We start from the raw sequence: 23996 nt of genomic DNA on the forward strand, positions 1-23996 counted from the left end.
TTTTTTTTCGCAGTGGACCTCTTCTTAAAGCTGCTGTGTGATTCACCATAATAAATTGGTAGTATAGAACAGTGGTCTCCAAACGTTATAGCCCTTGGACCATATTGGCTCTTTCATGAAGCATCAAATGCCAAGATTCAGTTAATTCATCATACCACAGCGATGCAATTATGATGAACAACATACATTTTTTTAAACGAGGGAGTGAGATTTTTGTGTTTAGGCTATACACTGTGATCTTACAAAGAGCTTTGTTTTTTAGACTTTCATGCATTTTCACCTAACTGAAATTTCTTAAAGCTATTTTTAAACATTTGCAAAAATATATTTTTGTCCCAGAATATTACAAATTTCTTTATTTTAGTATGTACTTTACTTTTCAATGGTTTTACCTTCCCATTGTCACAATTTATCAGCACATTTTATTTACATTTTGATCAGGTGCAAACTTTCGCTCATAAGTATTTCATATTTTGGGTAATTTTTGTATGAAAAAACATCTCCAGGAGCTGAAAACAAATTACAATGTATACAGAACAAAAATTAAGTTTTAAATAAAATCACTACTGAAAATTTCTATGAACCGACCTAGAATACTACTGTGAAAGTAGGAAAGATAGCACATCAGACTTTTATTCTTGTAAAAAGTACAATGAGAATTTTTTACTTCCTTGTGTGAAGTAAAAATTGATTTGCAAAAAATGTGGAATATCCTATTTCCACAAAAATATCCATTTTGACCTCTCTTGAATTCATTTGAGCAATTTTTTTGTGTGACACATAATAAAGGAGTATTGTTCTCTAAACGGATTGTAAAATGGATTTAAAGTGAACTCGGGAGAGATTTTTTTCATGACGTCTGTACGTACTCATGTATCTCGCATAATTCCAAAATGTGTAGTCTGAAAATGTTGAAACTTTTTTCCATATGGGACTGCTGTAATATGTAGTTGCCAGTTAACGTTTTTTATGACTCTAGTTAATGTGCATGCAATAGTTGTAGAGTTATCAACAATTTAAAAGTTGTTTGAATGCTACTAAGCCTAACGAAGCTGCTGTTTGTCTACATATTAAATTCTTGCTTTGTTTGAAGATGTTTTGAGTTTTCATGTATTTGTTCCTTGCCACGAAGTGAGAACTGAATTGATTGAATGAGAAATATGCATCTGATGAAATAAGTTTAAATGAAGTGCGAAAAAAATGTGTAATTTAATAGGGCGTATGAGGGAGTCGTGTTCACATGATATTTTTTATGTAGAAGGTTACTGTGTTTTTCACTGTTTGTAAATTTAGATAATATTTTTTATAAAGAACGTGCATGATAGGCAGCACATCTCTAGACTGGCTGTTATATAAAAAAGTTAATTTTTATGTTATTTGTTAAATTTTATAACATTATTTTAAAGAAACCCCTGACGTGCTGGATCATTAGTACTTGCGGGCCAGATTTGGCCCTTGGGTCATAGTTCAGAGACCTCCAATATAGGATAAAAAATGAATGTAAAGTGATACCTTGATAGGAAAGAATTTTATTAATATAATATTTCTGGTATATCTGATGTTTCATTGAGAAAGACCTCTGCATGAGCAGGCACATTAAAGTGAAAAAATGTTTTTTACTAGAATTATACTTTTGTGAGACTACTTGAAAATAAAGAATGTTTTAATAACAGTGTCAAAAAGCTATAAGTAAAATAAAATTTGATTGACTCGGAAATATGGAAATTTGTTATTGAAAATTTAGTTGGTGCTGCAGCTATAAACATGCCATAGCAAGTATTGGCAAAAATGCAGCATTTTCCTGTTATTCTAATCTAATACTAGCAAAATCTGGGAAAGCATTTTTACTGAAGTAAGTTTCGAAATTCATGCAGACAGTATGCTGTTCAAGATTGAAATTTGAAACCAATCCCTTGCAGTGTCTTAAACTTCCAGACCAAAGAAACATTAGACACATTATCTTTTGAATTTTTATTTAACATAACAATAGAATTTCATTTTTAACATCTCAGGAACAATATTGTACTTTTTTTTTTTACACAGACAAACATGTTTACAGGCAAAACATCGGGACACTTGCAAGTCTTAAATCATTCTCTTCTCATTATCTTTCAGACTCTTTAATGAGTAAACAAAAGTAGCAAGAAAATGAGATCCAGACTCCCATTTTGGAATTTTCTCATCAGTTCAGAAAGATACATACAAGAGTTGACTGAATAGTTGAATTGTTTCTCATGGGAAAAGAAATGTGTTAATTGTAAACACATGCGGTAATGGTACATATATTCCTCCCAACCATTTGGAGGGGGGAGGCAGATTAAAGAAGTTTAATTTAGTCCCTAAAGTGCATCTCCTTGAGTTGCATAAATATAAACTAAATGTTAAACAGGGAAACATATATATAATCATAAATAATAGTGGGTTAAGCACCATGGATTAAAATAAAAATTTACATCGGGCGAATGTAAAACATAGTTCAAATAACCTGAACCCAAACCAAATAGAAAATTGGTAACTAGAAATGTTTCTCTACATTTAAAACTTTGGTTATTGCCACATACCAAATAAAGCAGTAGATACCAATAACTAAACTTAATTACGCTGAATAAACATATAGTTTTACAACTTCTAAAAGCATTATCATTCATTAGGAGGACATTATTAACTGACTGCATTCCTAAACTACTTGACATGTGGATCAAGAACCAAGGTGAATCCCACTGGACTATGTGATAATGTTGATCTACCTTTCTTGGGACTAAGATAAAGTGGCTTTTTCTGTTGCTGTATTTTTAATTTTGCACCTTTTAATGGTTGTTCTTGTAATTTTCCCCATCAGTGTAATTTCTATGTTCATACATCATGAATACATAAATTGTGAGCGAGTTTCCTCTTCTTAACCAACTTTATGAAATTTTTCCTACATTAGTCTTGGATTTGAACTTATTTTAATTTAATTACTTTCCTCAAATGAATGGTATACATAAAAAAAAAAAAAAAAAAAAAAAAAAAAAAAAAAAATTCTTTGGCGAATGTTTTAAAAACTTGCTTGTGATCATATTCTAATGCATGCAGGCTTATAGAGTTCAATAACAAATGCTGTATTTTTTTAAACGTAGAGAAATGATTAAAATTTGTACCTCTATTTCATGTATTCAAAATTCTGAGGAATTTTGTATTTGGTACCTTTAAAATCCCTAATTCCTCAGAACTATTTATATTTCTTGTGGGAAATTTTATGAATAATATATTAGTTTTTGTTGAATAGCGACGAGCATGTTCTTCATGAAACTTCTTTCTTTTCTTTCTTTCATGAAAGACAAATTCTCTGGATTCTGTATCTGTTTTTTTCTTTTTTAAACGATTGTCTGCTATTTTGGTTTCAAAGGATACTATAGCATTTATGTTAGCAACCTGTCATAATGCCAGTATACAGCTGCATAAAGATGAATATTCTGAAAATGTGTATATTTGTGTAAAACTGCTGCTGGTTATCCATTCAAAAGAACTTCTAAATACCCACTGAAAAACCTTTTTTTCACTTCAATTCTAAAGTACGTATGTTTAGTTAGTTTATTTGAATTTGATGTTTAATTTTAAACCTAAAAATCAAACTATTTAACTTCTTGGTAAAGCTTTTTGCATAATATTGAAAGAGTTTTGGTAATAATCAAAAATTCCATTTGTTAAATTTTGTGAAATTAGCCTGGAATAAAATTCCTTTGTAAAACTGACTGTAGAGCATTTCATTTTAATTTAGTAATTTAAACAAAAACAATACAGACTTTCCAGAAGCATTCTGCTTTATTATTTAATTAATTTTTAGCTTTGTAGTGCATGCTTATATCACATGAGTATCTGAATGCATCATATTGGCTACATTATAAAATATCATCATTAGCTGTTTGCACAAATGCATAATTTAACTATTTTCTGCAAAACATTTCACAAACTGTTAATAATACAATTTCAGACCCGATTCCCGTTTCCAGGATTTAATAAGGGATGAACTTTTACCTGAAGAACCAAAAAAGTCCATCTTAAAACGTGACAGCATATCTTTTGAAGAAGGAAAAGAGGTAAAAATAATTTTACTTGCACATTCTACGCATTAGTGGTAAAAGACTAAGATTTAAAAAAAATTGTTTTAGCAGAAGAGCCCAGAGCGGCAGTCCTCTACTGATAGTAGACGTAGCAAATCATTTGAAGAACGAGAGGAAGAATACGAGAAGGCACGAGCAAGAATATTTAATCAGGATGTAAGCATGATTCTCTAATGTTGCCTTAATATTTTGAACAACAAATATGTATGAGTATCAAATTCTGAATATCATGTTTGTAATATTTGTACGTAAACATTTGCTCATTAGATTTATTTGAGCATGTAGTAATTCCTTGGAAAAAAAAAATAACTTGCTTTAGGATGTAAAATCATGTTTTGGTTATCAGAATATAGATTTGGCTTGCACCAATAAATTTAAAAGTGAATTATTTTATATCTTTGGTATAGTTTGACAGTTTTTCTAAAACTGAAGTAATTGATTTTATATATGTCCATTTATTTGTAGTAAGGGCATTAAAATGCTTTTTGTTTATATTGTTACGAATTTGGTATTTAAAAAGCTAATGTTAGTTCAATTATAAATTAAATGGTTTTATTTCTCGCGCAGTGCAGCGCGTGACGAATATTAAAAGAAAGCTAAGCCGTAAAATTGAAATTACAAGAGCACGTGCATTAAATAAATAAATATCTCTTTTTGATTTCGAGAAAGTACTGGAAAATTCTAGCGCGTGATTTTAAAATCTTATAAAAGGAGGAAAACATCTCAGTTTGTAGTAGTAGTTGCTTAGTTTGTTGTTGTTTAGAAAACTACTGTTGTTGATTGTAGCGAATTCGCGGATTAGCGTTCTTTAGCTGTTTTGAATTACGTTCTATTGGACATTTGAGTAGTTAAAAGAAAACTACTGTGAGATATTGTAATACTGCGTGATAATTTGAGAAAATTTAAGCATTTTTGTTGTGATAATAATAAATTTTTGTTCATTTTTTTCATCGGACTTGTGCATTCATTTCATAACGAATCCGTACACACGCAACAATTTTTGGTGTCAGAAGTGGGGTTTGAATGCCAATAACAAGAGCGATGGAAGAGCAATTAAGGCAGTTAATATTGCCTTTGCCTCATTTAAAGAAGAAATGAAATTGGGCCAGGAATCCGTTAAGGACGAAATGAAAGCCGTTCAAGCTGGTCAAGAAGAAATGAAAAGAGAAATTACTTGCATAATAGAAAATAAATTTGAAGCTATGGAAGGCAGAATTGACGCAGTTGAAAATAAAGTTGGACATATTGAAGAAAAAGTTTCTTCCGTAAAAGATCATATTGAAGAAAGAGTTTCTTCGGTGAAAGAAGAAATAGAAGAAAGAGTTTCTTCTGTAAAAGAACATATAGAAGGGAGAGTTTCTGCTGTGGAGGAACGAATTGAAGGAAGAGTTTGTGCCGTCCAACACCAAATCGAACAACAAATTGATGAGAGAGTTTCTGCAGTTGCCAAAGAAATGGATACTTTAAAGAAATTCGTAGCGTCGGCAGGGAGCAGGAGTGATGATTTTAAATTCTTACCAATGCCTGCTCGTCCATCTCTGAAGCTATCCACATATGATGGGAAGACATCCTGGCAAGTGTATAAAACACAATTTTCTATCGTTTCGGATGCGAATGGATGGGATTCCCAAGCTAAGGCCTGTCATCTCGCCGCTACTCTACGCAGCGGATATCCTTCAGACTCTTCCCGAAAACAAAAGGTTAGATTTCGAAGCTTTGTCCGGCGCCTTGGAGTTGCGCTTTGGGGAGAAGTGTTTAAAAGACTACAGCAGGCTCCAATTAAAATCTCGTCAACAGAAGCCTACCGAAACACTTCAGGAGCTCGCCGCGGATGTCGAAAGCTGTCCCATCTCGCCTTTTCGGAATGCCCGACAGAAACAAGGGAAATCCTGTCCCTGCAATATTTCATCGATGGCATCCGGGATCCCGAAATACAGAAGGCTCTACGAATGGCAGATGTAAAGGATGTAAAAAGTGCTCTGTTGTACGCCGTGAAATTGGAGGCAGCCCAGCATGCAACTCTTAGGGATCGCTACCCAGTCAGAGCTGTGCAAGTTCAAGACATAAGGGACCAATTGATTTCTCGTTTAGATGATTTATCCAGACAAGTCGATGCTTTGATACGGAGTAGCAGTGAGAACAAAGGGGCTGCAAGATGTCGGAAATGTGGTTCTGAAAGTCACCTACGACGGCATTGCAGAACACCCCAGGGCACGGATAATAAAACTGATGAGTTGACAAGACCAGTGAATGCTTTAAGACGGAATAGTGGTAAAACAAAACCGACTCTAAAGTGCTGGAATTGCGGTGTTGAAGGCCACCTACGAAGGAACTGCAGAACTCCCCAGAGCACGGAAAATAAGGCATACGATTTAAACAGACAATTAAATGCCACGGGAAGGAAAAGGACTGACAAGAAACCAAAGTGCTGGAACTGTGGAGCTGAAGGCCACGTACGAAAGAATTGCAGAACACCCCAGGGTACGAAAATTGAGACAATTTCTGAGCAACGACGCAGGAAACAAATTAATGACCATATCAAGGAACGGAGGTTGCCAGATAATGAAAAACCCTGTTTTAAAGCGCTTAAGATCTCTATAGTGAGTGGCAACAATAACGGACTGTCCATCAATGGGAATATCGATGGGGTTCCTTGCAATATGATCATTGACACAGGAGCTAATGTTACCATCATTAGGAAAGATTTAGCTGAACAGTTTAAAGATAAACTTATTTGGACGTCATCCTGTGTTACCCTTCAGACTGCGTCTGGTGACAAGATCGACATAATTGGGAAGTTAAACGTAAACATCACGTTTGGAAGTGCCGCCTACCATCACACGGCATATGTGGCGGATATTACAGATCCATGCATACTCGGATTGGACTTTTTAAGGAAATACAATTTTTCCTTAGATTTCAAAAACAATAAGCTGCTTTCAGCATCTGATGGCATGACTATCCATCCTCAAAAGGGATCCTCGCCTGGAAATGTCGACGCCTTGTCCGAAAGATCGAGCTCGGGAAGCTGCCGAAATTATACCAGGGTCGAAAAGAAACTCAAGACTACCAGCTATTCTCCATCCCAGAAGCTCTTCGGTCGAGACCTTCGTCTGCCTTGTGACCGCCTGTTTAGTCGCCCTACGGATGCGCCTTCATCGCCTGAGGAACACATCCAAGATGCCCAGGCCCGGTTTGAGGGGATGCACCGTTCTGCACGAAAGCGAGTCAACTTGGCGACGGAGAAAATGAAGACCAGATGCGACACAAGAGCTACTAGACAGAGATCCAACAAAGGAGACAAGGTGTGGTTGTGGAACCCGATTCAACGAAAAGGACTGAGTCCTATATTTTATATAATATATTTCTCCCGACTTTTCCTTATTCCTAAAATTTCTCACGATTTTTATGGAACTTGGCTTAATACTTTGTTATATGAACAAAAAAAAAAGTGATTTTGGACGTCTGAAAGCAATTGAATTTTCTCTAAATTATATCTAAAACAAAACCTTGCGAATTAGATAACTTCTGCTTTGTGAGTGAGAGTGTTTTGGCCTCCTCGGTGATTGCGGTGATTTGTGCCCAGAGGGCGCACCGCACAAAAAGTTAGTTGCGTTTCAGAACGTAAGGGAAGCGGACACGCCAAAATGTCGGGCGTATTACCGCTAATTGAGGTAATTGCATCGTATCTGTCAGGTGGCAGAAAACTAATATGATGTATCAATTCACATGCCAGGTGGCAGAATATGTCTATCATGTACATGCCAGGAGGCATAACGCTTGTAAACATGCCAGGTGGCATACGATTTGTAAATAAATTGTAAATAAATGTACAGTAAAATATCTTGGTGCAATAGATCAAGGAACAAGCATCAACAACCTTCTGATCATTTGGATACGTACATTTTTTTTCTGGTGACACCGGACTTGATTTGTGAGATGAAGAATGGACGAAGAAAATTAATGAGTTCATGACTGAAATGCCTGGATTTAACGCGAAGAAATTCGAGGTAGGCCCTTTTTCATTTTTCCAGTTTTGAATAGAATTGTTGAATAAAAATCTTGGTGATTATTATAGTTGATAGAATCTAATGGTAAAATGGAGGCTATGAATAAGGCAAAGAAGTTGCGTACGGTGACGCGTAACTTAACTACCAAGTTGATGAGTAAAATATATTCTGCATTGTTAGAAGAGGGTGAAACCGCGAATGAGAAATTAAAAGAATTACTCGAAATGTTACTTGAAAAATCGCAGTTGTTGAAACATTACGATTCTGAGATTGAAAAACTTATAATTACGGAACAGGAGTTAGAAACAGAAGTAATTTCCGCGCAGGAATATCAGGAAAGAATTATAAGTTTTAAATGTAAAATTCAGGAAAAATTAAGAAAAAACGCGTGTAAAGTTGAATCTAGAAATTCTAGTGAGGAAACTATATCCCCGAAGTTGAAAACTTGTCAAGTTAATACTTTAAAATTGCCAAAATTGACGATTACAAAATATTACGGTGATCCTTGTTCTTGGCTTGAATTCTGGAATCAGTTTAGTAATTCCATTCACCAAAACGAAAGTCTCAGTTCGGTTGACAAGTTTTGTTATTTAAAATCGCTTTTGGGAGGTTTAGCTTTAAATGCTATTAGTGGATTAACATTTACTAGTGAAAACTATACGGTTGCTGTTGATATACTAAAAAACCGTTTCGGCAGAGATGACCTGCTAATTAATGCGCATATGAATAAATTGTTGAGTTTAGAACCTGTAAAATATTCCGGAAATACGGCTTCTTTGAGGAAGCTTTATGACGATATAGAAATACAAATAAGGAATTTAAATTCTTTAAATGTTACTAGTGGTTCTTATGGACATTTATTATCCCCTATTTTGTTAAAGTTAATACAAAATAGTCTAATTAATGTTCCCAAAAGTTCAAGCCTAGGGAGTGTTACCCTTTTTAATGGAGCCAAACGGGATTTCGACACTATGAAACTTGTTTTACATTTATTTTTCTTCTTAAATCTAAAATATGCTACGGCACCATAACACTTGTGACTGGCATCAGAAAATATGTGAACTTCTATAAACTTCCAACACATATCACTGAAGTACTGTCTGGGAATTTCGAAAAACTTTATTTTTTCAACTTCTTTTAACCATTCCTGAAATATGAATTCTGTATCAAGGGGAACACTTTCGTCCCATTGAATACCCTTTTCCCACATAGTTTGCATTAAAAGTTTAATTCGAACAGTAAATGGATTCATAATTCCTAAGGGATCAAACAGCATACCACATGCTGCTAAAATGATGCGTTTAGTTACTTTGAGATTTTGTAACTTCTCAAACTAAGATACATCTATTTTCAAATTATCATTGACATTGTCCGAGATAAGACCTAAAACTTTCAACGGTACCAAAGAGTCTTCAGATGTTTCACGAGAGTCAATTCCATTAAGTTTCCATAGTTCATTCAGCTCAGGTGAGTTTGAAACCCATCTACGTAAATTCATACTGGCCTCGCTAAGAATGAAAATCATGTCCTTGCTTAAATGTAAGGCCTTTGCTACATTAACTGTCCCAGAAATTAAATCATCTACGTAAAGCTCTTTTAACATACTGCATGCCTCTTCGTAGGCATCTTCATACTTTTTTAAATGCAGTCTTACTGTAGCTGTTAATAAATAAGGTGAGCACTTGACCCCGAAAGGAACTCGATTGTGTTGAAGCACTTGTAAGTTGGAATTACTGTGATCGAGATTTGACCCTTCTTCGTTTATCCACAAAAACTTTAAAAAATCCCTATCTTCTTTAGCTAAGCCTACCTCTAAAAATGCACGCTGAATGTCGGCACAAAACGCAATTGAATGTACCCTGAATTTAATGATAATCTTTAGCAAATCAGGATTTAAATTAGGTCCGCTTTCCAAACAATCATTAAGTGATAAATTTCCCTTACTTTTAGAAGAAGCGTCAAAAACTATTCGAACCTTTGTAGAATCCTTCTGCTCGTGCACTACCGTGTGATGAGGCATGTAATACCCCGTTTTCAAACTACTATTTAAATACGTATCTACCCGTTCCACTATACCATCTCTCAAGTGTTCATTAATTATCTCATTATATTTTAAATATAGCTCGCTATTTTTCTGAAACTTATTATTTAAAAATTGTAAACGCTGTTTCGCGATTTCATAATTGTTATTTAAACCTTCAACACCCTCTTTCCACAATAATCGAGTTTCATATCTTTTATTTTTGTAAGTTGTATTTCGTTCAAATGACTCTAAAATTTCTTTATCTGATAGAGATATTTCTTTATCCGAACTTATCCCGATAGTTTCTAATTCCCATAATTTTTTAACTCTTTCATAATCTAAGTCCTCATTTACAACGGTTATATGATTAACTCTTGCGTCCTTACACTTTGATCCTTCGTCCTTGCCTTGAATCACAAAACCGAAAGTGCTTTCTGTTGCGACTAATTTTTTACAAATCTTCACGTTTCGTTCTCCTAAAATTTCCCAAATATAATCCGAACCTATTAATACTTGAATTTCGTCACTCGTACCAGCATCTGCTAATTCTATTCCCTTCTCAAATGCCATCTTTCGTATCCACCGAGAAGGAACTTTTACTTGCCCTAGTGTTATAGAATCAATGACTATTGCGTTAATTTTTATCTTTTTATTGGGATGGTTTACATTTTGCAGTACGATTTCTACGATGTCATACAAGCGCTCTTTTGCATCTTTGCATCCAAATGTGAAAATGATAAGCGCTTCTTTATTAATAATTTTCAACCCCAGTGAATCAACCACATCGTAAGATGAATGACTTTGTTGACCCTGAATCTAGCATACAACGTAATACCTTTTCGTTCCTCCCTTTACACCTAACTGCTGCCGAAAACGTCTGTAAAAGAACGGAAGTCGGTGGTTTAATTTTGTTATTATTTTCATTACATAAGAGCGAAAGAGAAGCTTCAGGGATTGGAGTTTGTTTTGTCTGATTGGAAGTATCCGTCTCTAAATCTTTCGATGCGGCGTCACATATTAACGAATTATGTAAACCTTGGACATTGCACAGTCTGCACTTCTCATCTTTATGAGCACAGAAACGCCTTGGATGCCCTTTCGAAAAGCAAATAAAACATAAACCTCGATTCATTAAAGCCTTTCAGCGAGCCTTTAAATCAAGTGCGCAATCATGATTCATATGACAAGCAGATAAACAAAATATGCAGACATTTTGATTCTCTTTCTTAGGCGGGGTAGAGAACTTTCGATTTTGATTAAAATGTGATTTTTGAAAGTATTCAGGAGTTTCGCTTTGACTAGTTAATACCGAAGCACCTTGCTTATTCGTACTGTAATCATTTCTTTTAGAATGCATGTAAGATTTATTTTGATAACCTTGATGGGAATTTTTGTTTCGTATTGATGTTTCATTTACATCAAAATTCTTAGAACGCGCTAACATCATTGATGTTTCCCTACATTCCACTTCCGTTTTCAAGAACGTTAGTAGTTCATTAACATCGAAATTTTGTTTATCTCTTCTTTTCCTAGTGAATTCTAGAGTTAAATTCTCTAGAATTCACTAGGAAAGACTAAATAATTCAAGGAGAAAACAATTTTAAACAACTGGTACTTTTGCAGTGGGAAGACAAACCCTGCTGATAAACTTACGAGGGGCATGGATGCTGAAGCTCTAATTAATGATAGTGATTGGTTTTCTGGGCCACCCTGGCTTTCAGAAGTAGATATTCGACATCACATAAACGAAATGAATACCGAAGCTGACTTGCAAAACGTTAGTGAAGAACGTAAATGTGTTACTTTGAAAACACTTGTGGAGTCTACAGAACCGTTACTAAATCTTGAACTGTACGGAAATTTAAACAAAATACTGGGAATAATGGCTTATGTTCTGCGCTTCGTGAACAACTGTAAATCCGCTCGTGAAATGCAATCTGGTATGCTTACCGCCTATGAGTTACGGAAGGCTTCAGAATTTCAAAGGTGGTTAGCAAATGAAAACATAAGGTGGATATTCAACCCGCCTGCTGCTCCACATCATGGTGGTATATGGGAGGCAGCTGTTAGATCTATGAAGCTGCATCTAAAGAAATGTGTTGGAACTCAAATTTTGACTTATGAAGAGTTTCTAACTCTAATTGCACAAATTGAAGCATGCTTAAATTCGAGGCCAATAACACCAGTCTCCAGTGATCCCAATGATTTGACAGCTTTGACTCCTGGACACTTTATTATAGGGACTTCTTTAACAGCTGTTCCGGAACAAGATTTAACCGAAGTACGAGTGTCTCCATTGCAAAGATGGCAACTAACACAGCAGATGTTCCAAGGGTTTTGGAAGCGGTGGTCTAAAGAGTACCTGTGCCAACTACAGCAGCGTAGCAAATGGAGACAGCCTAGCAGAAATATTCGTCTAAATGACTTGGTTCTCATTAAAGAAGATAATATGCCTTCATTACGTTGGAAACTCGGGCGAGTAATAGAAGTGTTTCCTGGAAGAGACAATAATGTCCGAGTGGTTAGACTAAAAACTGTGCACGGGGACATTAAACGTCCTATTACCAAACTGTGTCTTTTACCAGTTGAAGAACATTAACTTAAGTGTTTGGTTTATATTGAATATGTTTTATTATTATTTTCATTTCTTATTGTACTAATAATTTTATTTGTTTGTTCTAGTTTAACCCTCATAGTTAACGTTTCAATATAGTAAGATATAAGATGTTTTGCTAGAAGATTGGTAAGTGTAACATGTAATTTCATACTTTTTGAAGGTTCTTGTATGTTTTCATTTTCTATATTTTTCATTTACTTGTTTGCATATATTGAAGATTGTATTAAGATGAATGTAATTCATCGGGGGGGGGGGAGGATGTTTTGGCCTCCTCGGTGATTGCGGTGATTTGTGCCCAGAGGGCGCACCGCACAAAAAGTTAGTTGCGTTACAGAACGTAAGGGAAGCGGACACGCCAAAATGTCGGGCGTATTACCGCTAATTGAGGTAATTGCATCGTATCTGTCAGGTGGCAGAAAACTAATATGATGTATCAATTCACATGCCAGGTGGCAGAATATGTCTATCATGTACATGCCAGGAGGCATAACGCTTGTAAACATGCCAGGTGGCATACGACTTGTAAATAAATTGTAAATAAATGTACAGTAAAATATCTTGGTGCAATAGATCAAGGAACAAGCATCAACAACCTTCTGATCATTTGGATACGTACAGAGAGCATACATATCCAGAAACGTCGTTCTCCAGTTCTCCAATGAGCATCGTGCTCCACTGCATGTCATCTGGCATATATATATATATTAGCCAATGAGGACAAAGCAAGCTGTTATTTGGATGTTCTTTAGTTATTTCATTCATTTTGTCGTGAGTCGAGTGAGTACGCGTGACTTCGGGAAATAGTTTTAGAAATTATCATCTTTTGTTATGTCTGCGAGAAAGGTGAAATACTCATGTACGTTTCAAAATTCGTACACAGTTGACTTTCCTTCCATTATTTCCTCAAGGAAATGTAATAAATTTGCAGCGTGTACCGCCTGTCGTTGCAATTTTTCGATTTCGCATGGTGGAAGGCAGATGTTTTCAAACATGTGCATACACAAAAACACAAGGACATGAGTTGTTTTGAAAAAAAAAAACGAAAAAATAAATTTTTCTTCGGAAACAAAGGACCAAAAAGTTATTAATGCAGAATGTCTGTTCTCTGCCTTTTTACTGGAGCACGACCTGCCACAGAATGCATCGGATCACGCTGCAGCTTTATTTAGAAAAATGTTTCTCGATAATGAAATCGCTTAGAAATACTCAAGTGCAAGAACCAAAATAGGTGCAATTGTTAACGAAATGGATTTGAAAAATAAATCTCTAGTTATTTATTGCATTAAAACAGCTCTGTTCTGCTTCTCTATGGATGGAAGCAATAATACCGATTCAAAACTGTATCCAATTGTTTCTTTTTTTAATCCAGAGTCTTCAGAAACTGACTGCTGTTTACCTTCTGTCCCCACTTTAGAAGGACATTTGACAGGCGTTAATATAGCACAGCTAATTATTAAAACTTTAAAGAAAATGCAGTCTCTGTGGATAATTGCTTAGCACTTGGTGCCGATAATGCACCAGTATTGGTAGGCTTGAAGACTGGTGTTGCAGGCATCTTAAGAAAGGAAAATTGAGATTTGCAGATTATGAGGTTGCACCTGTCACCTCTTAAATTTAGCATATGAAAAAGGGGCAGCTTCTTTACCAATAAATGTGGATGAACACATTGTTGATATTTATTATTATCTTGAAAGGAGTTCTAAAAGGAAGGATAAATTGAAAGAATTCCGACAGCTGCATAACAGCAGTTTACAATTAGAAAACTTGGATGAAGTTATAAAATCAGCTAGGATTGACACCCAGTGGAGTTTAATTGGAAAACTGAAAGATGCTGATGGAATTTTAAAATATAGTGAACTGTCTAGAATTATGTTGCTCATCTTGACAGTTCCCCATAGTAAGGCAGAGTGTGAGAGGATTTTCAGTGTTGTGAAAACGAGGACTAAATTTAGATCTAATATTAGTGATGACACATTAGAAAAACTTTTATTAGTGAAAGCAGGCCTACGTGGCAATTGCTATGAATAAAATTATGAAGTTTCTTTCTTAAAGAAAGCAAAATCTGCTACTGTTTATAACATTTGTACGAAAACTGATTAAAGTGATTTTTTTTCCTTAAACGATGCAAGTAATAAAAATGTTTTTTTATGTGTAAGGTATTTTTGTGTTGCTTGCATTAAAGATTTAGTTACTATTTAAAGTTAATTCCTTATTAAAAACTATATTTTCATCATTTAAAAAGTCTTTTTAACATTGTGAAAAATCTCCTGATTTTTGAGTGTCATAGGTTGGCAAGTATGATTTCGCTTGCTCAGCGGCTCGTATCTCAAAACACTCATATATTGGGGCACTCGTATATCGAGGTACCACTGTATTGGCCAATAAATACATAAATAAATAAATACCAAAGTATCATGAGCAGCAATTATTCCTTCTTTCCTAATACCTGAACTTTCAGTTTTGGGGCAAGGGAAGAATTGGGTCAGTTTCCCTGTAGTGCTGCCTGACCTATACTAGGCTTTTGAAATGGTGATCTTTAGTTGCCTGTGTGGTCTTTATTGTAATGTTGTATGTATGTTTGCTGATAAGCTTTTGATTGTCATTAGCGCTGAGTGGTATAATTTGCATAATGAAGTAATGATTTTTAGAACTTGCTTCAAGAATTTAAATTTTGGTTTAAAAGAATTTTAGAGGTCTGTGTTTATTTCTATTCATTTTGAATGACTGGGCTACCAATCATCTATGATTCATTTGGAAAATATTGGGTCATTTGAAAAGTTCTGTGATTTTTTGAAGATGAATACAATTGAAGCAGTATAAGAAGAAAGAATTTCAATTAATCTCATCAGTATTATTTTGTTTTATGGCTTTTTACTATTTCTCTGGCAGCTGGAAATTTCCTTTTTACTTCCTTGTACGAAGTAAAAAGGAAGTATTGCAATCGCGAAAAGCTTCAGGCAGCATATTTCAACGAAAATATCCTAGTTTGACCGCTTTTGAATGCAATTTAACGATGTTTTTGCGTGATATCTGTACGTAAGGACAGATTAAAAGACTCTTTTGCTCCAAAAAAAACTAAAAAAACTGCTTTAAAATGAATTCTGAAGAGAATTTTTTTTGGCGTCTGTACAAACGTATGTACGTACGTGCATACGAACATATCTCGCATAACTCAAAAACGAGTAGCCTCAGAACGTTGAAATTTTGTATATAGGACTACTATAACATGTAGATGTGCACCTCATATTTTGGTTTCAATTGGTATTTGGTTTCAGTTGGGAACCAAAAACCGCGCCAAACGTATATAAATATATTTATAAATATATCAACTCTGTTACCCGGCTCAGTGATCTCAGTTTCTTTACTCTTATATGTTTGTAAATTGTACATTTTTTTCTTTAAAAATTATGTTGTTTTTATCTTCCGGTTAAGGGTTTTATGCGTTTAGTAAATATGTATGCAATATTTTTAGAATTATCAACAATTTAAAAGTTGTTTATATGCTGCTAAGCCTATTTTAATGGCGGCCATTGCTTGTTTACGTTTGAAACAGCTGTGTAGTGAATTTGCTGCCAATCTAGAGAAACGTAGCTTCGCAACAACAAAGATAAACGCCTTCATTTATTATTGTGATTTAAATCATGCTTAATCCTTTCTGGAATTTTTTCGAGGAAATAAGTGTTTAAGATTTACTTAATTTTTAATAATTTTTAATTTAACTTTTAATAATTAGTAATTTTTAATATAGATATTTTCAGTTTTTATGTATTTTTGCCTTGTCGCGAAGTGAGAACTGAATTGATTGAATGAGAAATACTCAATCGTCTGTGAAAAACTGTTTTTTTTTTTGTTTTGTTTGCTTAATTTCTTTTATACATCGTTCTAGCTTTATTATAATACTTGAATAGAGCATGTGGCAATGATTAGATAATTCTTTAAATGATACAAATTTTGTGCGTTCTGAGTTATAATATGAACGAATAAGTGAACCTAGCGCCAATGGTAAACAACTAGAGTGAATTTTAAAGAATGCATTTATTCTATTGTGGTTTATGCACTGTCGGTGAAGTAGATATAATTAAATCCAATAAGTTTAAACAAAATGCAAGAAAAAATGCATATTAGTTAATATTCCGTACAAGGAAGTCGTGGTGTACACATCAGATTTTTTAAAATTTCATGAGGTGTAAAGAAATTATTGACGTGCTTTTGGACAGTCTCCAAAAACGGAAATTCCATGGCATTTAGAAAATTTTCATTTGACCTGAAGAGATGAAAATTTGAGGGAACAAGACCTAATGAATATTTAGGAGGTCATACACAATAAATATTTGTCTTACAATTATCGAAATATGGGACCAAGCATTGTCATGATGGAATAGAATGCCTCAATGATTGGTCAGTTGTAAGCACTTCAGTTTTGATTTCTGCTATTAGAAGTGCCATTTGTGAACACTTATTTTCTGAATTTATTTACTGATTTGTTGGCAATAACTCATAGCATACAATCCCTTTGTAGTGCCACCATATACAATATTAATTTTCTTTTGGATGCAGCCCCATCTTGATATTACTAAAAGAGTTTCTTTTGCCTTACCCCATGATATTTTTCTTGTAAGTTTTTCTTATATCCACTTCTGATTTCCAGTTAGGAGCTATTTAAAAAAAAAGAGGAGTTTTTTTTCCAGCAAAGAACCACGTACTGGAAGTCGAGTAGAGCATATTCTGCTTTGTTTGAGTATGGGCTATACACACATTGTAGCAGTTAGCTGACCTAGTCATCAAATGATCACAGGCTGTTCTTTGTTAAATGTTTGGTCTGTTTGATAGTTCCTGGACTATATTATGTGGATTTTCAGCAAGAGCTTTTAATATATCCTTGTTTGCTGAGGACAGTTGTCGAGAGCGCGTATCTTCTAAGCTGAAATTTCCACACTTCTGAAACCTTGTCCATATATAGCATGGATTTTAAGAGCAGTCTGACTAGCATTCTTTCCTTTTTTAAGATGAAAGCATGATTTGCCAAGAAATGAACTTTGGGTTCTCCATTACCTACACTGAAACAGAAATTATGCCACAATGCATGCTAGAACTATGTAGTGTAAGCAGCAAAGACAATATTTAAACATCTGCTTCTATCAAGGTCACGCCTTGTCTGCAGTAACAAAATAATTTAAAGAAAAAGCTTTTAAATTTGAAAAATTGCATAAATTTCCTGATGACACAATTGTTACAAGAACTCTATAAAAATTAGGCACAGTTGCAAAGGTTGAGAAAGGGGAGCTAGTTCATTAACTTAGTTAAGTGCTGGATGTTAGATGCTCAAACAATATGAGCCATCAAGAAAATAGAAAAACACTCTTCAAATTTGCCTAACAATTAAATTGTAGAACACAGCCAAACATAAGAAAATCAATTTAAAAAATACTCTGGAGTGAAAGCTATGATGCTTTCGTGATTTAGTTGTAAGGTTTATCCTAAATTCTCTAACAGTTAATTTTTTGTTAAAGTTACTTTTCTGTCCTTTCTGAATTTCAGCTAACAACTTCCGACCAGAACGTATTTTTAGAATCGCGGTCAAATGCAAGTGAGGAGAAGTATTTAACTATGAAGTTCTACTGACTTCGTTAGAGAACCAGAGATTCTATGCAGCATGCATTAGCCTTTTTTGGCTATACTCTTTAAAGCTATTTTTATGATCGGCTATACTCTAGGCCCTTGATAGCTTCACTGTTAGTTAGTGTTAAGAAGCCAACTCTGTTAGAATTTTGATAGCTTCGGCTATATCTTTTTATATATCTTTTTAGCTTAGTTAAGCTTTATTCCGTAGTTTCTTGAGTTTAAGCCCGAGTGAAAGCTTTTTTTGTAAACTCCAGGAAGGTGTCGTCTGTGAACTTTATAATAAGGGGTATTTAACTCTTCTTGAGTATCTTTTCTCTGTCTACTGAACTAAAGTAATTATTCGCTTAACAGTTCTTAAGTTCTTCACCTTTAGCTGTAACTGAAAGCTAAGAAAGAATCTTACATAGTGATCATTCAGAAAAAAATCAGGAAGCATTTCTATAAGACCGAGTATGCATGCATGGCTTTTCTTCATAGAGAATTCCTTTAAATCATAGAGAATCGTAGAGAATTCATTTAAAGAATTTCAAGCAGGCTTACTTTTTAAGAAATGTTTTATTTGCCAGTAGTAATTAAGATATTACATGTGAGTTACTCAACAGAGAATCGTACATTAAGCAGTTTTTCAGTGCAGTCAAAATAAATATGTGGTAGGAATGCCTTTTGACTGAAATGTTAGCAGTGTAGAAAGGTATATAACAATGAAGGTGCACTTTTAGCTTTTAGAAACCATTTTATTTATAATCATAGGATGTATAATATTACAGAGAACTTCAATACCAGCATAGTTCTATTTTCATATCTGTATCCAAAGTGTTGCCAATTACAAGTTACTAAATATTAAATGTTGCCATTTACAAATTATTAAATAAAATTATATGTAATTTCTGTGCATTTTTTTAGAGTTCAAAAGTTTTTTTTTTTTTTTTTAATGGTCTAAAATCAGTCCAAATACCTGGCTGGCTTTCTAATCACTCTCCCACTTCTAGTTCTTTGCTCATCATCTCTTGTTTCTGAGTTAGCAGACTTTGGTAGTTGTTCTTTTAAACTTTACCCTTGAGAATATCTAGAATCATATCCTTTTACATCTTTTTTTTTTTTTTTTTCTGTGCATTAATTTCTTGTTCTATTCCTCTGATATTCTCTTCAACAGCTGAACTGCTTTCTTTGATGTGTCTTCTGTTTCTTCTCAATACTGATCCACCTGATCTCAGTATATATGTGATCTTGGCATCAAAACAACTTCATTAGATCCCCTTATTAAAATATCATCTACAACTGCTGGTTTCCAGCAATTATCTTGATATACCCTAACACAATCTCCTTTTTTAGCGACGGTAATGTATTTGTATGATGATCATAATATGACTTCTGCTTAGTTCTTTCTTGGTTGATTTCTTCTTTTACGTTTTTCACAACTTGAGGTTTAAGTAATTCTTCCGATGTAGGAAGAATCATTCTGGTTCTTCTACTCATAAGTCGTTGAGCTGGTGATCCTAACATCTCATTAGTTGGAGTGTTCTTATGAGCTAACAATGCTAAATAAGGATCAGCATGATCTGCTTGAGTTTTCTTTAACAATTTCTTCGCTGTTTGTACTGAATGCTTTGCTAATCCGTTTGACTGCAGATAATATGGACTGCTTGTTATAGGTTTAAATTGGTATTTCTTTGCAAATTCTTTACTTGCAAACTGAGGTCCGTTATCAGATATCAATATCAACGGTATACCGTATCTTGCAAAATAAGATTTCATGTAACTGTTCACTCTCTGACTTCTAGTATCTGGTAGTTTGGAGATTTAAAAAAAGTTGGAATAGTAATCTACAATTAATAAGTATACATTTTTGGTAATCTCAAATAACAACAACTTTTGTAACTTTATACCAAGGTAAATTAGGAACTTCATGTGGTATCATAGGCTCTCTTATGTTTTTATTCTGATATTCATTACACATAGGACATTTTTGAAATTTTATCTTCTATCTGCTTGTTCATAAAAGTGTCCAAAACCAAACATCTCTAGCTCTTTTCTTACATTTTTCTGTACCAAAATGACCCTCACTAATTAAATTTAACATATCTTTTTGCATATATAAAGGAACAATTACCCTTCCTCCTTTGAAAAACAAGTCATTTTCTATTGTCAACTCATCTCTGTAGTCCCAAATACTTTGACTTGAGGTTCCACCTGATGTTTCCTTTCTGGCCAACCTCTCAGAATATATTTCTTTAAGCACTTTAGTGTAGCCTTCAATAAATTTTGTAATCAGATGCTGGAATCAGCGTACAAATTTCTATACCTTCGTCATTGTCTTTTTCTGTTGTATTGAAATATGCTCTACTCAAAGTGTCTGCTATTAATAAGTCTTTCCCCTTTTTGTATCGTACATCTAGATCATATTTTTGTAAATTTAACAGCATTCTTAGCAATTTCTGTGGTGCTTTAAAAAGAGGTTTCTTAGTTATGCTTTCTAATGATTGACAATCAGTTTCAACTGTAATATGCTTGCCATATATATATTGCTGAAATTTGGAACATCCAAAGTAATAGCTAAAAGCTCTTTTTCTATCTGAGCATAATTTTTCTGACTTTTCGTTAGAGCTCTGGAAGCATAAGCAATTGGTTCATTTTCTTGTAGTAAAACAGCACCTAATCCTTCAGAACTTGCATCTACTGAAAGAGTTGCATCCTTATTAACATGATAAAATTTTAATGCAGGTGCTTTTGCAACCAATTCTTTAAGTGTTTCGAAAGCTTTTGGATGTTTTTCAGTCTAGTGCAAGAGAACATTTTTCTCAAGTAACTGTCTTAATGGTGCTGTGTTAAACTGTCTTAATGGTGTAGTTAAGTTAGGAATAAATTTGGCTAAATAATTAATCATTTCAAAAAATCTTTGTAGAGAAGGCACATCTGTAGTTTCTGGCATTTTAACAATTGCTTCCACTTTAGAAAAATCAGGTTTTAGTCCATTTTCACCTAACTCATGCCCTATAATTCACATGATTAACTTTTATTTTACATTTAGCTTTATTGAACTTCAGTTTATTTTCTCGTGCTCTCTGGAGTACTTTTTAAAGTCTTATTAGCTCATGTTCCCTTTCATTAGATCCCCTTATTAAAATATCATCTATAATAAGACCTTCTATTATTTGATTTGGCTTAATTTGCTTTTGCAAATTTCTGGAGCTGAACATATGCCAAAAGGTGATCTTTTAAATTTGCATCTGCCAAAAGGTGTATTGAATGTACATAAATTACTACTTTTGTCGTCAAGCTGGATTTGCCAAAAAGCACTATTAGCATCTAAAACAGAAAATATTTGTGCATTTGGCATTCTAGTGACAACTTTGTTAATGGTTAACATAGGATAATGTTCTTGTTTTATAGCTTTATTTAAATCTTGAGGATCTAAACATATTCTTATTTTGTTAGGTTTGACAACTGTGACCATTGAATTTACCCATTCAGTTGGTTCTCTTACTTTCTCAGTAACATTTAAATTTTCCGTTCTTTGTAATTCTTTCTTCACTTTATCTCGTATAGCTATGGGTATTTTTCTTGGAGGATGAATTACTAGTGTTGCATCTTGTTTTAACTAGATTCTGTATTCTCCGTTCAAACAAACCAAGCCTTCAAATACGTCTTTGTATTCCTACAGTAAGTCTTCAGTGTAAACAGACATTTGTTTTTGAATCAAACCTAGTTGCAAACATGATTTTAATCCTAATATAGAAGGTACTTCTTTGTCAATAACTTAAAATTCCACATGACTATTTTTTCCATATTGGCAGTTAAGTATTACTTTTTTTAAAGTATCCATTTTATTCCCAGAGAATGTAACTAATCTTTTAATTTCAGATTTTTGTATAGGAACATTTAGCAATTTCACTTTGCTTTTAGAAATAACATTGCATGTTGCTCCAGTATCTAGCTGCAAATTTAGTTTACTTTTATTTACATTAACGTCAACAGTCCATTTCTCTTCTTTGTGATCTGAATTAAGGTTTAATGTGCCCACATAAAATTCTAACTCTTTCTCAAGAGTCATGATATATTAATTTATTATGTCTGTCTTTTTTTGTTTAACTTGACTGCTTGGTTTTTTTTATTATATAGCTTTTACACTGATTCATGAAATGATTTGCCTTTTTACACTTATGACAGATTTTTCCATATGCTGGACACTTTCGATACTCATGAGATGTTCCACATTTAGAACAAACTTTTGTCTTCTCAGTATTTACCTCTTTGTAGTTATTCTTATTATGTTTACTTAGTTTCTTTTTCACTAAGTTTACAAGTTTCCTCCTCTGTTATGATTCTCATTTGATGTGCACTTATTTCAGCAGATCTGCATATATTAAGAGCTTTTTCTAATGTTAATATTCTGTTTCATGTAACAATCTTGCTCTCACTATATTTATTGGAAGCTTTACTACATGGAATTATTATTTATTACATGGAAGCTTTTTTTCCCGAAGGTCAGTTACATATTCATCTATGGTTTCTAACGCAGTTTGATTTCTAGTAAAGAATAAATGTCTTTCATATGTAATGTTTTTCTTAAGAATACCTTCCTTAAATTTTGTTTTAATTTCACTTAATGTAATTTCTTTACATTCTTCTATAGGAAATGTATTATATATTTCAAGACCATGAATTCCTATTACCTGAAGAAAAGTATTAACTTTTACCTTCTCTTCTTTATTATGTAATCCACTAGCTACTTCATATATTTCAAATGATTGCAGCCATCTTTGCCAATTTAAAGTAAGATTTCCATCAAATTTCATCTGCTCTGGTGGTTTTAAACTTTTCATTTTGAAAGCAAAATACTCCTGACATCATATATAGTAATGAGGGTGCACTTTTGGTTTTTAGAAACCATTTTATTCATAATCATAGAATGTATAATATTATAGAGAACTGCAATACCAGCATAGTTCCATTTTCATATCTGTATCCAAAGTGTTGCCAATTCAAAGTTACTAAATATTAAATGTTGCCATTTACAAATTATTAAATATTAAACAAGGGAAAAAATTGCTGAGTTTTAAAATAGTAAGTGATAGAGTAACTTTGAGCTGCTCAAACACATTCTAAGATATTCAGATGTAAGGGAATGCTGATTTTCTCTGATGTAGGAAAGACAAGTCTTTAAGTTTAGGAAAGATTTTTGAAATCTAATTGTTACAATATGCATTTATCTGCTTGGATAAACATGGCATTTTTAGAATTGTTCAGCAAGAAATTTATATAATGAGGTAATGGTTTGATGAAATTTATTTACCTCTCCAGAAAAAGAAGCAATTTTTATAACCATTCATGCTGTATGTTCTAGTTATCATAGTACTTCTGCTAGATAAATTCTTTTTAATAACTTCCTGAACTGAAGTCACTGAGCCATCATTTGGTGTTGATCATATCAGCATTAGCATTGAAACACTCTCGGAGTTGAGGGTCCTCAAAGGTTGTTGCATCAAAAATGGTGACATGAATTTTGGTTGAAACCTGTAATTTTTAATTCAGTTTGTGAGACTTTCATCATGAGGTGGATTCTTGGCATATTTGCATGTACATATTATGGGCAGTTCATCCGTACATATGTAGTACTGGAC

The 23996-nt window shown here is 33.7% G+C and overlaps 1 protein-coding gene across 5 annotated transcripts in view; it reads left to right on the forward strand.

The window, feature by feature from the left end:
- Window positions 1–23996, forward strand: part of enc (R3H domain containing protein encore) — a 208844-nt gene that overhangs the window by 94475 nt on the left and 90373 nt on the right. For 4 of the 5 annotated variants that reach the window (XR_015038915.1, XM_085809124.1, XM_085809123.1 and 1 more), the window contains exons 7-8: window positions 3974–4079; window positions 4152–4259. Coding sequence is in view for 4 of the 5 variants with exons in the window: in XM_085809124.1 (XP_085665250.1) it covers window positions 3974–4079; window positions 4152–4259 (214 nt within the window). In the remaining variant the exon portion in view is untranslated. The remainder of the gene's footprint in view (window positions 1–3973; window positions 4080–4151; window positions 4260–23996) is intronic. The other variant, XM_085809122.1, reaches the window with a different exon arrangement.

The sequence above is a fragment of the Stegodyphus dumicola genome, chromosome X2 (assembly GCF_044657685.1).
Source record: "Stegodyphus dumicola isolate Sdum_Otavi_A_Nest chromosome X2, ASM4465768v1".
Classification (NCBI taxonomy): Eukaryota; Metazoa; Arthropoda; class Arachnida; order Araneae; family Eresidae; genus Stegodyphus; species Stegodyphus dumicola.